General features: G+C 40.0%; 4 protein-coding genes across 4 annotated transcripts in view; 2 read left to right on the top strand and 2 right to left on the bottom strand.

Annotated features, from left to right (window-relative positions):
* The window catches only part of LOC117994453 (E3 SUMO-protein ligase ZBED1-like), a 318,547-nt gene that overhangs the window by 267,822 nt on the left and 34,749 nt on the right, over positions 1-15,976 (bottom strand). The window lies entirely within an intron of this gene.
* Positions 8,096-9,688, top strand: LOC138404183 (uncharacterized). Its single transcript, XM_069507580.1, has 2 exons — positions 8,096-8,305; positions 8,886-9,688. Exons 1-2 carry the CDS (start codon positions 8,096-8,098, stop codon positions 9,666-9,668), a joined length of 993 nt encoding a protein of 330 aa, XP_069363681.1. The 3' UTR covers positions 9,669-9,688.
* Positions 8,304-10,367, bottom strand: LOC117994102 (uncharacterized). The gene is made up of 3 exons (XM_069507597.1): positions 9,861-10,367; positions 9,682-9,773; positions 8,304-8,846 (listed from the first exon to the last, which is right to left on the bottom strand). The coding sequence occupies exons 1-3, from the start codon at positions 10,096-10,098 to the stop codon at positions 8,388-8,390; spliced, it is 789 nt and encodes a 262-aa protein (XP_069363698.1). The 5' UTR covers positions 10,099-10,367; the 3' UTR covers positions 8,304-8,387.
* LOC138404131 (uncharacterized) lies at positions 11,118-14,495 on the top strand. The gene is made up of 2 exons (XM_069507368.1): positions 11,118-11,441; positions 11,492-14,495. Exons 1-2 carry the CDS (start codon positions 11,118-11,120, stop codon positions 12,647-12,649), a joined length of 1,482 nt encoding a protein of 493 aa, XP_069363469.1. The 3' UTR covers positions 12,650-14,495.

Genomic DNA, 15,976 nt, shown 5'->3' with positions numbered 1-15,976 from the left:
TAATATGCCCGCAGCCCGGCACCCAGTGACCGGAGTCGGGCGAGTCCAGACCATATTAATTATTAGTATATTATCTATGGTCCAGACTCCAGATCTATGCTCCAGAGTCCAGAGTCCAGACCCACCAAGTACCAACACAGGAAATCAAATGCCACGGATACGGAAATCCGACGAGAAGAGACCTCAGCATGTCAGGGTGACCAACTTTTTTACTAGAAAAATAGACAACCTAGAAGCAGTCAGTGCTGCCAATTGCTTTCTCTAAAAATTAAAAATTAAATACAGTGCGACCTTGGATGAATGAGTACGACCGTAGAGACAATAATAAAGGTAGATACAGGAACGTTTGCTTTCTCATTCACACTAAAAAGAAAGCACAGATAAAGTTACTAATCTGATAAACAGAGACGCAGCTAACCTATTTTTTGCCCCTTATCGTGTAACTGGTTTTTTTCAAGAATACATACAAGAAGTTGCAAAACAAACTTTGACAATTCGTGGCGTAATTGTATTTCTCATTAGTTATTTACTTGTTTTCACATAAATAACGTTTAATACAAATATTGTTGATCGGTTAATATAAATATTGACTACTAAACAATGGTAATAATTGTCGTGTTACGTCGTGCTATAGCTATCTCATACGTGGTTACACAGTACTTCAATCTACCTTTATTACTCTATCTACGAGTGCGACCATGGACCTATCTAGGTCCATGAGTGCGACAAGCTCGCGACAAGGCACTCTTGGCACTTGAATGACATTGGCAGGGGGGCGCTGTTGGAGAACAAAGGCTTAAAGGAATAGGTACCTATTCAATAAGAAAACAAGAATAAAGGGAACACTTGACGGCAATGTTAACTTCCGATTTTCGCCACGCGCCAAGACATATATAAACCAACCAAGCCGCCAAAAAGCCACTTGTAGTTTCAGTTTTTAATCATTATTGGTTTTTTGTGGAACTCTCTAGACAATTGGGATGATGCCCAAATTTACGATTTAAGATTCTTTAGTGTTTTTAATAATTAAAAAAATATTGGTGTTACCAAAGAAAGAAAGTGGCGCTATCATTTAAGTTCTACTCATTTCGGTTGATCTTGATCTATATGGGAGCGCTTGTCGTTCAATCCGATTGGCTGTAAGCCATAGCCAAAAGTGCTCCTTAAATGGTAAACCTAAAAACATGTTGTAAACGGTCATGTTTGTCAAATATTACGTGTTTGTCAAATTATTTGATCGTCTGCGCTCGTGTTTGATGCGTTTTTCAAACAATGTCTTTGTCAAACAAACTACGTGCTTGGCAAACTTGATTGACGATCTGTATGCCAAACAAACGTTCCATTTTTAGCTCCATATTTCTTTCAGAAAATTTTCATGTGATAATATATCTCGCTGTTTTAACCATTCACGTGCCCAACGTCTCCTTTTTTTCTTTTTTTTAAACACATTGCTAAAGTTAATCCAAGGAACCCTTTGTTCACGGTGCTCATCAGTCATCACTCAACGCCTATGCTCAGCACCCTTTCTGGATTCTGCGTCGAAAGTGACGCCTTGTTTGACAAACCTGTTTGACAGCTACTACACCATAGACAATATACTAATATGGCCATAGATAATAATAGATAAAGAATATGGCACCAAAAGTCCTACTCTGTGCCCTCACTGTGCCAAAAACAATTAGGCCTTAAAGGACTGTTATCCAGGGCCGTAAAATAAATTAAAAAAAAAAGAAGCTTTTTATTTTTACCCAGAGACATGCTACCATAATAGCACGCCACGTCTCTGGTCTCTGTTTTTACCACTTTTCGCGGTCTCCACGTGCTCACGGTTGTCGGTTAGGTCTTAGGTCCGTATATTCAATTAAAACGTAGGTAGTGATTATATTATTCTCTTTGTATTCAATGTAGGTACTCTGTGGGTTAGGTACAATCCAGTATATATAATGTACTCTGTGGGTACAATAATAGGTTTTTTTCCGGTATTAATTTGTTTCGTTACGTTTTTACCAAGAATAAAAAGTAAACCTTCAACCTCAACTAGTTAATACAGTCGCAATATCGTCGTCAAATAAAAATCAAAAAGCTCGGACTCCAAGAAATTTCTTTATTTCACAAACAGCGTCTAATGGCGTCGGTCGTCGGAACTCGGACTCCAAACTCAGGATTCCAAAAAATCTAAGAAATTCTGTGTTGGGACTTTGTGGTACGTACAATCTACCGAAATGTTGCCTTTTTGAATTAAAAATAGTAATTTCCACGTGGCTGTATTGGAGCTTATATGCGTTTTAGGTTAGGTTTAAAGACAATCTCAAAAAAGAACAAAAGTTCACTTACATGAGAACAATTTTAAATATAAATATAGAAGAAAACATCATCTAAAGGCGGAACCACACTTCGTTACACATAACAAATAACACATTACGAAGTTGGACATAATAAAACGAAGTGTGGTTTCGCCAATGACTTATATTTTATTTAAAACTATCCATACTAATATTATAAATGCGAAAGTGTGTCTGTCTGTTCGTCTGCTAGCTTTTCACGGCCCACCCGTTAAACCGATTTTGATGAAATTTGGTACAGAGATGGCATCCCGGAGAAAAGAACATAGGCTACTTTTGATCCCAGAAAATTAAAGAGTTCCCACGGGATTTTTAAAAACCTAAATCCACGCGGGCATCATCTAGTATGCATATAATTTAGCTTTATAGCTCTCAGTAAATATAGCTATGTAACGTAGTTTTGGAGATAACTTCCTACAACCAAACTCACAAACTACCTCTAGGTGTATTAGTGTAGATAATAAAACTTAAATGTGATTACATACTTTGTATAGTACGCGACAGGTTGAGATGGCAATCGGGATATAAGGCGAGGGGACGCCCTGCACACCCGCGCTCGCCCGCACCGGGTTAACGCGGGGGCTGTGCGGATGTGCGGGATGTTCCCTCCCCGATTGTCATCTCGACCTGTCATGAACTACACTTAAGTTGAGATCTATAGAGCATGGCTCACGCCGGCTTCACACGTTGGTCCCAACACTGGCCCCAACGCAACGTGTGGATTGGGAAATTAGCTCTGCCAACATTAGGGCCAATGCTAATTTCTCGATTGTTGGGGCCAGCGCTGAGGCCAACATGTCGAAACGGCTTCTGACTTAAGACATGGTTAAGTTGAGACAGCGTTATATTGCTGGCATAAATCTGTCTCGTTTTGACTGAAACTTAAGTCTGAGCAAAGTTAAAGCACACTATAGATCTCAGCCTTAAATCTAAGAAAAGTCAAAGAATCTGAGAAAAGACAGAGGTAAAACGAGACAGAGCATAATAGCAACATATCTCACATAAATCTGTCTCGTTTTAACTCAATCTTAAGTCAAAGTGCGCTCTATAGATCTCAGCCTTAGTGTGTCAACCATAGACTTATATGTATATTACTTCGTATGGACAGGGCTAAGGGCAATGCAACCTCAGTGACGTCTGGATTTCAAACGGGTCTTTCATTAGTATCTAAGAGGTGGCGCCGATTTATTTGGTTCCAAAACCGTGAAAAGTTTTGTTCACTTGACTATATATTGTCATTTATATCGATGGTGTCAACAGTGTTTCAGAATCTTGAGTCTTGAGTTTTCCATTTAATCGTAACCCATGTTTGAACGTTGTTTTCAAGCGCTGCCAAAACATAGTTTTATTCAGTCTATCCATGAACACTTTGCTATCATTGTAACTTGGTATGTGGGTTCTATTCCTGCCATGAGTGTTGGTTTCAATCTGAAAAAAAAGTTTAATGTGAATACCTTTAGAACCTTATTTTCATAGAATACTACTACAATATGGGGCAGAAAATATTGTACACTAGCTGATGCCCGCGACTTCGTCCGCGTGGATTTACATTTTTCAAAATCCCGCGCGAATTTTTTGATTTTGCGGGATAAAAAGTAGTTTATGTGTTAATCCAGCGCATAATCTATCTCCATTCCAAATTTCATCCAAATCCGTTCAGCCGTTTTTGCGTGATTGAGTAACATCCAAACATCCACACTTTCACATTTGTAAGATTATTAGGATTAGGATTGACCTTTAGAAAGAGATAGGCGGTTTCGTAGAGCGTTGTCTCTGTTGTTGAGACCGCTAATACATATCAAGGTATGAGTGACAAAGACAACGCTCTACAAAGCCGAAATCTCATTCTAAAGGTTGATGTACAATATTTCTTGCCGGCTACTGTAGACTATGTAATACTAGATGCTATTGGTGACTTCGTCCCGTGGATTTAGGTTTTTAATAATCCCATGGGATCTCTTTGATTTTCCGGGTTAACAAGTAGCCTATGTCCTTCCCAGGGATGCAAGCTATCTATGTACCAAATTTCGTCATAATCGGTTGAACGGATGGGCTGTGAAATGCTAGCAGACAGACACATTTTCGCATTTATAATACTACTACTATATTTATAGTATAATGTAATAACAATTTTTTTAACATGGCTTTTTGTATCTTTCCAGGTCACCAACTCAACTTTGGGCATTGCATCAAGTCCAAAGCAAAACAAGCTGACAAGAAACTTTCAAAATCAAGCATTTCACGCCGGAAAAAACGCTTGCTGCAAAAATAAAAATATATTCATGCTTCTGCATCTAAATGAGGTCGTTACAAGTCCGTCAAAGTTATACCAAAAGCGGTTCAGCAAAAATAAAGAGCATTGGTTTTGACCAACAATGTGTGAAAATATTATCGTAAAAAAACAATGCTATGAAAATAGTATGAATATTATGAGTAAAAACATTTGCAATTCAGAAATATTCATGCTGTTTGCATATAGTATAAATGAGGTTGTTATTTGTCCGTCAAAGTTATACCAAAAGCGGTGTACGAAAAATATAAGAGCATTGGTTCTGACCAATGTGTGAAAATGTCTTTGTAAAAAAACAATGCTGCAAAAATAAAAACATATTCATGGTTTCTGCATCTAAATGAGGTCGTTACAAGTCTGTTAATGTTATACCAATAGCGGTCCAGCAAAAATATAAGAGCATTGGTTCTGACCAATGTGTGTAAATATCGTAAAAAAATGCTACGAAAATAGTATGAATATTTTGAATAAAAACATTTGCAATTCAGAAATATTCATGCTGTTTGCATATAGTATAAATGAGGTTGTTATTTGTCCGTCAAAGTTATACCAAAAGCGGTGTACGAAAAATATAAGAGCATTGGTTCTGACCAATGTGTGAAAATGTCTTTGTAAAAAAACAATGCTGCAAAAATAAAAACATATTCATGGTTTCTGCATCCAAATGAGGTCGTTACAAGTCCGTCAAAGTTATACCAAAAGCGGTTCAGCAAAAATAAAGAGCATTGGTTTTGACCAACAATGTGTGAAAATATTATCGTTAAAAAAACAATGCTATGAAAATAGTATGAATATTATGAATAAAAACATTTGCAATTCAGAAATATTCATGCTGTTTGCATATAGTATAAATGAGGTTGTTATTTGTCCGTCAAAGTTATACCAAAAGCGGTGTACGAAAAATATAAGAGCATTGGTTCTGACCAATGTGTGAAAATGTCTTTGTAAAAAAACAATGCTGCAAAAAAAACATATTCACGGTTTCTGCATCTAAATGAGGTCGTTACAAGTCTGTTAATGTTATACCAAAAGAGGTCCAGCAAAATTATAAGAGCATTGGTTCTGACCAATGTGTGTTAATATCGTAAAAAAATGCTATGAAAATAGTATGAATATTTTGAATTAAAATATTTACAATTCAGAATTAATATTCATGCTGTTTGCATATAATATAAATGAGGTTTTTATATGTCCGTCAAAGATATACCAAAAGCGGTTCAGCAAAAATAAAGAGCATTGGTTCTGACTAATGTGTGAAAATGTCTTTGTAAAAAAAGCAATGCTGCAAAAATAAAAACATATTCATGGTTTCTGCATCTAAATGAGGTCGTTACAAGTCCGTCAAAGTTATACCAAAAGCGGCCCGGCAACAATATAAGAGCATTGGTTCTGACCAACAATGTGTGCAAAAATCATCGTAAAAAACAATTCTATGAATATTTTGAATAAAAACATTTGCAATTCAGAAATATTCATGCTGTTTGCATAATATAGTATAAATGAGGTTGTTACAAGTCCGTCCCAGTTTTACCAAAAGCGGTCCAGCAAAAATATAAGTGCATTGGTTCTGGCTAATGTGTGAAAATGTCTTCGTAAAAAAAACAATGCTGCAAAAATAAAAGAGAACTTTGATGAAAAATATGAATACTTTTCTCAATAATCATTAAAACTAAAAACGATTTTTTTATTTAGCTGGTTGCTCATTTGCTTTTGTATTATAGGTGAGTCCAAAACTAATAAATAACATACACCAATTGACACAAACACTCGATATTTCGATAAATCAGAAATGAGGAAATGAAAAAAAACCGCCTAGTTGTTAATCGCATAAAATAAATAATTTTAGATACTTACACGTATCGACTGCATATTTCGCGAAAAATAAACAAGTAAATTCTTAAAAATTAAGAAGGGGCTTAGGACTCGATCAACGATCGACACTGTCTAAATGTTTTTCCCATTTGTTTGAATTGAATCAATAAAAAGTTGACGGAAAAAAGGTAACAGTTGAGTGAGTACTTTTTCTGCTTCCTACTTTTTTGTTACACTAAACCTGATGACAGTGTTATTGGCAAGTCATGCATAGAACGGTAGTGTCATTTCGTTGTAAAGATTGAGGAAAGGGATTGCTCAGTATCTATTTTTTGGGTCATCATATCAACACCAGTAGGGACTTCACACGCCACGTATACCTACCCTGTTCATTGCCAGATCAGCTACGCATCCCGGTCGTTGTCTCTTAACAACCTTACAAACCTAAAACGGTTGTAGCACTTGCGGTACCCGTCGGTGATATTATGTACCTACGAAAACTTGTACAGTACGCGCCCAAAATTGATGAACATCGATTTTAGGAGACGGCTGATTTGTAGAGCACTGTCTCGGTCGTTGAGACCGACAAAGCGTCATATGGGAAAGAGACAACGCTCTACAAAGATGATATGTCATTCTAAAGGCCGATGTTCATCACTTTCGGCCGCGTACTGTACTTAATTAAAAAAAATAACGCGCAATTACGAGTTTTCCATGGTTTGCCAAAAATTTAAAAATGTCAGCCGGATAGTGAGCTTTCTAATGTAAACCATGTTTCACTTCTTTCTTGCGGATACTCGCAAATATTAAAAAAAAAATATGAAGTCAACTTTATCTATTCAAATAAACTTAAGCTAAGAGTTTTTGAATAGTCAAATGAATCTACCACTGGACTGGTTTAACCTACACAAGTTTAAGCTAAAGTCAGAAAAGCAGGTTAAATTTAACTAGTTTTATAAGTTATTAAAATATCCTCATGGCTCATATAAAGCCTGCACGTGGATATAGATCTCAACGCGTAAAGGCTTATCGAGAGTTTTAATCTTTATAATAATCTAACTGCAATATTAACTTGATTAGGGCACAATTGCTATTGCAAACACTTAATCAAAATAGCGCCCTAAACACAAAAGTATTTAATAGTCGTTGAGTCTTGAGTCTGAACGAGACTGGCCTAAAAACCTTCAAACACCCGTATTTATACAAATCGATTCAAGATGGCTGTAAGGGTGCGTCCACATCTGGCGAATGTGCCGCGAATGTGCAGCTCGCGAGCCGTTTGCGAGCTGCCCGCGAGCTGCCCGCGAGCTGCACGCGTGCAGTCACGGCAATGGTTTGGTGCGCCTCTAGCGCAACTCATGCAAGGCTCGTAAAAGGCGAGCGCGCACTCAATTCTCGCGCTTACAGTTCCGTTTACTGGCTCAGTACTTCCGAAGATGTCGGACGACACTAGTGCTTTTAATATAATTGCTGCATCATTAGCTATTATATTACTGATAAAAAGGAAAAAAAGAGACAACGGCGTTGGTGGCAAAATCCTATTTTTAAAAGAAAACAGAATATAGTAGCGGAGTTGAAAAGCCATCAATTAAGCGGACACTATGCCAATTTTTTAAAATTGTCACCAGAATTATATCAAAATCTTCTACATATGGTTAGTTTCAAGATTGCTAAAAAGGAAACGCATTTTAGGCTACCAATTTCAGTTGAAAATAAATTAAGTTTGACATTACGATTCTTGGCCACTGGAGATTCCTACACAAGCTTGCAGTACCTTTTTAGAATTTCTAAGCAAAGTATAAGTATTATTATTCCTGAAGTGTGTTTGGCGATTATCAAGTGTTTAAAGGAAAACGTACGTGTGAGTATTTTTCCAATTATTTTTATTTAAAAATCAAATAGCCTTTTTTATAAGCAACATATAAGTTTACGAAAAGAAAGTATTAATATTGAAACAAATCATCGAGGCTGTCATTCGTATCTTCTGTCGAATAATTACTTTCCTGACTGTGCGGTCTGGACGTAGAAGCACTTTGAGAATAAGTTGTATAACCTTGCACATCTGGTTGATAATTATAGTACCCAGAATCGGCTTTCATTATGACATCAAATATTGCCTTTTGAACCATATTTTTTGTTAAACGTGAATAAGATTCCATTTTGGCTCCAATAAAATTTATAAATGAATGTACTTCTTGTGACAACTTGGAATTATCGCTCAATTTTTCTGTAGCAGTCTTTAAAACTTGTAGGGCTTCAGTTACGATTTTATCATCCGTCGATTTTTTCTTTTTGGGCGGCGGAGGTTCAATAAAAGACAGGTTGCTTTCGGTGTCAGTATTTATTCCATCATCTTGTACCTGTTCCTCATCCACTTTATCTTGTTCTGTATCTGCTTGTTCCTGTAATAATGTTTTTATATTTATATTATTATTATTCAGGTGCCAAGGAGACCAGATATATGGCTAGAAGTGAGTAAAGGATTCGAAGATAAATGGCATTTGCCCCATTGCATTGGCGCAATAGACGGTAAACATAATATAGTCATACAGGCACCTCCGAAAAGTGGAACTGAATATCATAATTACAAATCTACTTTTAGTATTGTTCTGTTTGCACTGGTAGACTCAGATTATAAATTTATGTTTGCTGATGTTGGTTGCCAGGGGCGTATATCTGATGGAGGGATATTCAAAGATACAGAGTTCTACAAGATGATGCAAAATGGCACCTTAAATTTACCACAAGAAAAAGCATTACCTTATAGGACTAAAGCGATACCCTACTTCTTTGTTGCTGACAGCGCTTTTGCTCTAGATAAACATGTGATGAAACCATACTCCGGTAACCACAGTAAAGGCACTCCGGAACGTATTTTTAACTATAGATTAAGCAGAGCTCGCAGAATTGTTGAAAGTGCATTTGGCATTGCATCATCCATTTTTAGGGTACTTAGAAAACCCATGATATTAAAACCAGAAGTTGCTGAAGTGGTCGTTATGAGTATTATTCACTTGCATAATTATTTGAAACTGAACGCCACCAATACTTATACTACTAATTCTAATATGTACATCAATCAATCCGTACCTAATTTCACATCTCTTTCAAATATTCAAACACCACAAATAAGATATTCCAGAGAAATAAACGAAATAAGAGATGAGATTGCTTCTTATTGTGTAAATGAAGGCCGTATTGCATTTCAAGATAAATATTGTTGATTTAATTACTTACAGTATTTAAACGTTTCCTTGGTTTATCCCGATCAGCTAAAAAGGAAAAAGCGTCGTAGGCAAACCATCTACTTTTGTAAGTCTCGGATGCACCTAAAAATATATGTAGAATAATATTAGTTACATAGTCAATTTAATTAATAAAATAAAACACAAAAGTAACAAGTAGTTTTTACTCACCTTTCCCTGTCCCTTTACTTTTTTGACTTTTTCCTTTCTCTCTTCTAAAAGAAGATAAAAGACTTAACAGTTTGCTACGGCATTGTTCATAATCGCTTCCCATTATAGCACCTATTTCTTTCCACGCATCATTTTTTAGATTTTTTCTATAGTAATATTGATCTTTGGGATCCCACAAAACTGGAAATCTTTTATATGTTTCAATTAAGCGTAAACAATTTTCCTCCGTCCACTCCATGACAACACGTACTTAGCCTCCAGTAATCAGAAACGAACTGAGCGGAGGGGTGCGGGCCGCGGGGCTTGAGGCGCGGGCGGAAGGAAGACGCGAGCCGCTAGCGCGCCGCCCGCTCGCTGATCGCGTACGGCGCATAGGTTGCGCGCGAACTGCGCGCGGGCGGCGCAGGAGCGGCTCACGAACAAAAATGCACGCGCGCAGCTCGCGGGCAGCTCGCAAACGGCTCGCGAGCTGCACATTCGCGGCACATTCGCCAGATGTGGACGCACCCTAAGATGGTGTTACAGCTTGAAATTGATCGACTATTTACTGGAAAACAATACTTTTAGTGCTCCTTAAAAATAAATCTGGGGACATGTGGCTTAGTTATGACAACGCATATCTGTGATTACTTACAGGCTAACAATATATTCTTAAACTACTACACCTCATATCAATCGATTGCGATTGTTAAGCAACGTTGGCCCAAATCGGTAACTGGATGGGTGACCGACTTTGGAAGTCAGAATTTGGCCTTTTCGTTCCCTCCGTGCTTCGGAGATCACTTTAAGTCGTCGGTCTTTTTTGGGGTCCGTACCCAAAACGGGTTGTATAAATTGTTTCCTTTGGCATTCTGTCGGTTCTGGCAGGTCATCATCTGAACTTCAACATCAATTGAACTCTCACTGGAAGATCTTGATAAAACAGGCGTTAAACTCAAATGCGTTGAATGCCATACTGTTGAAAAAGTAAATATAAACTATGAATTTTGACAAATGACAAGTATATCGTTTAAAATTTAAATTTGTTATTCAGTTTCAGCTCAGTTTGTTAGTCAGACTATTTCATTGACCCTGCCAGGACAATTATATCACGAACTGCTATTGCGGCAAATTATTTTAAATTTTAAATTGAAATTTCTGACTCTACATAGAGCGAATATTATATTATATTATTTTATTTACCTTTACGATAGCAAGGTAGAACAGAGTACTGCATATTATTATTATCTATTTTTATCTTATTGACGCGCCAAAAACATGATCCGGACCCCAAAAAAATTACCGGAAGAATCTAGCCCACCTCCTACACCTCCTAACATGGAGAATAAGTCAGTTCGACAGAGCCTGGAGAAATGGGAGGCAGCAACTGTAAAGCCAACTACATCAAAGGCTCAATTGGCGCAGGCCGCACCTACAGTTCTGAAGTTGACTCTGCCTCCCACTTCTAAGGCACAATTGACGCAAGCTACACCTGCTGCACAGAAACAGTCCCAGCCTTCCGCCTCTAAAGCCCAACCGACACAGGCCGCGCCTGCAGTTCAAAAGCAGGCCACACAGAAAGGGGGAAAAAGCCCCAGAAAGGTCACAACGGCCGTAGTCCGCCGATCAGTGACGGCCACTTTTAAAAATAGAGTAGAGGAGGCCGAGGCGTTAACAACGAAGGGAAAACTGCGGTGGGTCTATCCAGGAATTTAAAGGCTGAGTACAAGGACACGATCCTGAGTGTGCTGGACGCGCTTGAAAGGTTGGTGACGGACTCGGAAGCTGCCCTGGAGGCCGGGAGTGCACAAACGGGGGGCGGAGCCTCCCGGGATGTGGCGCCGGCGACTACAAGCGCTGACGCCACATTCAGGGTGGCTTCGGACCCTGACTTGAGTCAACAGCTCGAGGAGCACTCTCGGCTTCTTCTGGAGAACAATACGCAAATGCGAGCACTCCAGGAGCAGTTGACGAAAACAACCGAAGTAGTCGAGACGCAGCAACGATCGTACGCCAATGTGACTGCTACAAGGGTGCAGCAACCGGTAAAGCCCGTGGCACTTCACTCAGTGGTCGTCACCTCCAAGGACGACAAAGAGACAGGGGAGGAAGTCCTTGGTAGAGTGCGCAAGACCATCGACGCGAAAGACGGCTGGGTGAGAGTAGAGCGGGTCCGAAAAGCAAAAGACCGAAAAGTAATTATGGGTTTCGGGACTGCGGAAGAGAGAAATAAGGCAAAAGACAGGTTGGTTGGTGAAGGGACAGGCCTCGTGGTCGAGGACATCAAAAACAGGGACCCGCTTCTGATCCTGAGGGGCGTTCTGTTGGTTAATACTGACGATGACATCACGAAGGCCCTGAGGAATCAGAATCGGGAGCTCTTTGGTGGCCTCGATCGCGGGGATGACCGGATCCAAATCAAGTATCGCAAAAGGGCAAGGAATCCGCACATGGCCCACGTGGTTATTAGTACCTCGCCACACTGGAGCCGAATAACCGGCCTGGGATCAGTACGTATCGATCTCCAGAGGGTGCGAGCCGAGGATCAATCACCGCTAGTCCAATGCACTAGATGCTTGGGCTATGGCCATGGGCGGAAGTTTTGCAAAGACTCGGTTGACCTGTGCAGCCACTGCGGTGGGCCACACCTTAGGCCTAAGTGTGCGGAATGGCTGGCGGGGTCCCCACCCTCCTGCAAGAATTGCTGTAACGCGAAGCTCGACAACGTGGAGCATAACGTTTTCAGCGAGGACTGCCCTGTTAGGAAAAGGTGGGATGACCTCGCCCGCTCTACCGTAGCGTATTGCTGAGGTTGCGCCGGTGAATACAGTGGCTCAAAATATCCTCCAGGTTAACCTCCAGCGCAGTAAATTGGCATACTCCGAGCTGCTGATCGAAGCCTCCAACCTGGGAACGCGGATTGCGTTGGTGCAGGAGCCATACGTTGGCGGGAAAGGGTGTGTGAAGAGTCAGAATGGGGCCAGGGTCTTTCAGTGTGCGGACCATGGAAGTGGGACTGTAAAATCTGCGATAATTGTTTTTGACGCAGACCTCCAGGTAAAGCAGTACTCAAAACTCACCACGACCAACATCGCAGTGGTGGGGATCCGAATCCGCAACTGGGAGATCACCCTGGTCTCATTCTACTTTGAGCCCGACTTGCCGATGGACCCGTACCTGGCACACCTGCGCCGGGTGCAGCACGAGACAGGGGCTCGTAGTATAATAATTGGCGGTGACTCCAATGCCAAGAGCGTCTGGTGGGGAAGCCCGGTGACAGATCGCCGTGGAGAGGAACTGCACGGGGCGCTGGAGGACCTGGGACTGGACATCCTAAACCGAGGGGGAACCCCTACATTCGACACCATCCGGGGCGGCGTAAGGTACAGCAGTTATGTTGACATAACTGCTGTATCGCGCGACCTCCTTGACCTGGTGGACGACTGGCGCGTGCGTGAAGACCTGACTGGCTCGGATCACAACGGCATATCCTTCACTATCAAGACGAAGCACATAAACCATAACAATATTAGGCAAACAACACGAAAATATTTCACCAAAAAGGCGAAATGGGCCCAGTTTCATGAGAAACTGGGTCAAATTATTAGTAGGGAACATTTGACGACAGAAAAATTAAAAAATTTAACGACAGGATTAGAGATAGCTACGCTATTAGAGATAGCTATACGCTCTTCAAATGTACGCTCTCAGGGAACTTGAACACCCTTTGATTATTTTTTTAGTTTGACTCAAAAGACAATATGATTGGAGAATTTGATCTTGTGATTTCTCATATTGTGATTTTCGGATTCTCACACATTTCATGACTAGAACTGAATGACTTAGTTGGGAGGTTGATTAACAAGATAATGTGGACTGATAATTTGTAAATCTCCAAGCATGCCACCCTCAGGCTTCATAGAGAATGCTTCAGAAGGACACAAGTACTGGTCATTAGAAGGTCCTGACAACAGATAACAGTCTTTCAACTCACCAACCGAATTGTCTTTGATGTTTCCAACAATACAGCCTGCTGGCACTTTTACATCACCTCCGTGGACTCCTCCTTTATTAAGAATTCCATAATAAAGAATAAGTAAACTCGAATGAGTTTGTCAAAGACCTCGTGGACTCGATCAGGTGTCGAGGAACGAGTGACTACAGTGCTAAGACTACGCAATGCTGTATAAAACGATTGTTTAGCGTCATCAATGCTGGAATAACGCTTTTGAACTAATAAAACCATTTTAAAATGAAACTACTCGTTATAATTAAATTATATTCAAGATAAGAGATTGGATTTTACAAACGCAACAAATGACAAGTGAAGGAAAAAATAAAGTGACAGATCACAGACTGTAGTAAGATGACCATGGACTAGTGATGTCCCTGTTAAAAGGTAGTGTTGTATTTATCTCCAATACCCTCCCATAAATGCAACCCCATGCCATCAGCACATTTGTCATGTTTGGCTCTCGGTGTTGCCTTGGTCAGCGAGTCTGCAGTCATCGAGCTGGTGTCAACGTACTCGACACATATCTCTCCACTGGCCACCTTGTCTCTCACAAAGTGATGCCGCACGTCGATGTGTTTGCTGCGAGCCTGAAAACTTTCATTACACGTTAGCTTAATTGCACTTTGGTTATCACAGTACAATTTCGAAGGAAAAAGTTTTTCTTTCGGCCAAAGTTCAGTGTGCAGCTGCCTTAACCATAAGGCTTCTTGAACTGCGGCAGACAGGGACATATACTCTGCCTCGGTGGTGGATAAGGCTACTGTTGGTTGCCTTCTTGACGTCCACGATATGGCAGAGCCCTGAAAAATAAAAACGTAACCGGTACAAGAACGACGATCTTCATGCATGACGCGATACCTCTTCCAGTAAGATCACACATTAGGAATACATTTAAAAAAATCCTCTTTCAAAATTTTGCTCTTCGGATCAACATATCTAACCAAGCTATTAGAACTGATAACCATGTAAGTACTTTGGAATGTAAGTTTTCTTTAATTATGGGGTTTAATTTGAAATTGGAAATCTTTAGGGGATATCCATGCTCTCCTTAAAAGGTACCTACCATGGGCGTATCGTAATGTGCTTTTACTGCATTATCGGATTCGCTGTCCCAGGCTATCCTCTACTTTGCACAGGCACAGCCATTGTTCACCAGGTCACTAGAAGATATCAATTAAATTGATGGTACCTACCCAGAAACTACTGGTTAAATATTATTTGATCCCATGATTTTTTTACAATAATCACACGCACTGTTTTCAATTTTTTAATTATGAACACGTGGGAGGCTTACCGTATACCCACGTAGCGGATCCTGTTCAGCGGCAGCTGTCACTAGGGATCTCCTCTGCAGCCGGCACTAGCACGACTATAGATTTTTATAAAAGTAGGAAGGCAGAATCAGAAGGAAAGCAAAGCCAAGTATTGGCCCGAATACGTTTTCTTTAATGAGAAGGTCTACCATCAACTTGAGTTTCAGATGAAATACCCTACCAACAATAACATGCCTATCGTGGGTAGCTTGTCCGTAATAAGCTCTTGTGTGATCTCAATCCATGTGGGGGGTTGGGAGTGAATGTGATAAAGAGATCAGGACGCCCATTTTTCCTCACGTCTGTAAAGGCATCCTGCGTACGCTTATGCATATAGGCCTTTCAGTGAAACTTGAAGGAAGAATCTTGATTCATAGCGTCTCCGCAGATCTACATAACTCTCAGCGCGCAGTCTTCTCTGATTTGTTCTGATGTATACCAAACGCTCCGTTTAAATTTTGGCGTAAACAATAAACATCCACCAGAAACTGGTTGGAAAAACCTCGAAACAGCCACGCCAGTGTCGGATTCACTTGTCGAAGACCAACATTTTTTATAGAATCACTCACTTTTTTAAGTTCCTTATTTAGTTAGGGATTCCATGTTCAAATTTAATTTTCAACTCCTTACTTTCAATTTCTAGTTTCTTTAATTTCTTGTGGTCAAAATAGTTGCATTTTAAATCGACGAAGGAAACGTACGAAAGTGCTGAAATAATTCGACCCAACGGTTTTTTAGTACAAACATTCTCGGCATTCCAGCCAGAGATTTTTCATCTGTCGCAAAGTGTGAAATAAGTGAAAACTCGT

This window comes from Maniola hyperantus, chromosome 26, assembly GCF_902806685.2.
Source record: "Maniola hyperantus chromosome 26, iAphHyp1.2, whole genome shotgun sequence".
Classification (NCBI taxonomy): domain Eukaryota; kingdom Metazoa; phylum Arthropoda; class Insecta; order Lepidoptera; family Nymphalidae; genus Maniola; species Maniola hyperantus.
Note: the sequence above shows the minus strand (reverse complement) of the source record. Positions and strands in the feature narration are given on the sequence as shown.

What these genes read in the sequence shown, in the direction of transcription:
- LOC138404183 (XM_069507580.1), top strand. Translation starts at nt 8,096, where the DNA reads ATGGTTAGTTTCAAGATTGCTAAAAAGGAAACGCATTTTAGGCTACCA. An exon ending in GTTTAAAGGAAAACGTACGT is followed by an intron (nt 8,306 to 8,885) that starts GTGAGTATTTTT and finishes ATTATTATTCAG; the next exon opens with GTGCCAAGGAGACCAGATAT.
- LOC117994102 (XM_069507597.1), bottom strand. Translation starts at nt 10,098, where the DNA reads ATGGAGTGGACGGAGGAAAATTGTTTACGCTTAATTGAAACATATAAA. An exon ending in AAGTAAAGGGACAGGGAAAG is followed by an intron (nt 9,774 to 9,860) that starts GTGAGTAAAAAC and finishes ATATATTTTTAG; the next exon opens with GTGCATCCGAGACTTACAAA. An exon ending in CAAGGAAACGTTTAAATACT is followed by an intron (nt 8,847 to 9,681) that starts GTAAGTAATTAA and finishes ACATTATTACAG; the next exon opens with GAACAAGCAGATACAGAACA.
- LOC138404131 (XM_069507368.1), top strand. Translation starts at nt 11,118, where the DNA reads ATGATCCGGACCCCAAAAAAATTACCGGAAGAATCTAGCCCACCTCCT. An exon ending in GGGGAAAAAGCCCCAGAAAG is followed by an intron (nt 11,442 to 11,491) that starts GTCACAACGGCC and finishes TTTTAAAAATAG; the next exon opens with AGTAGAGGAGGCCGAGGCGT.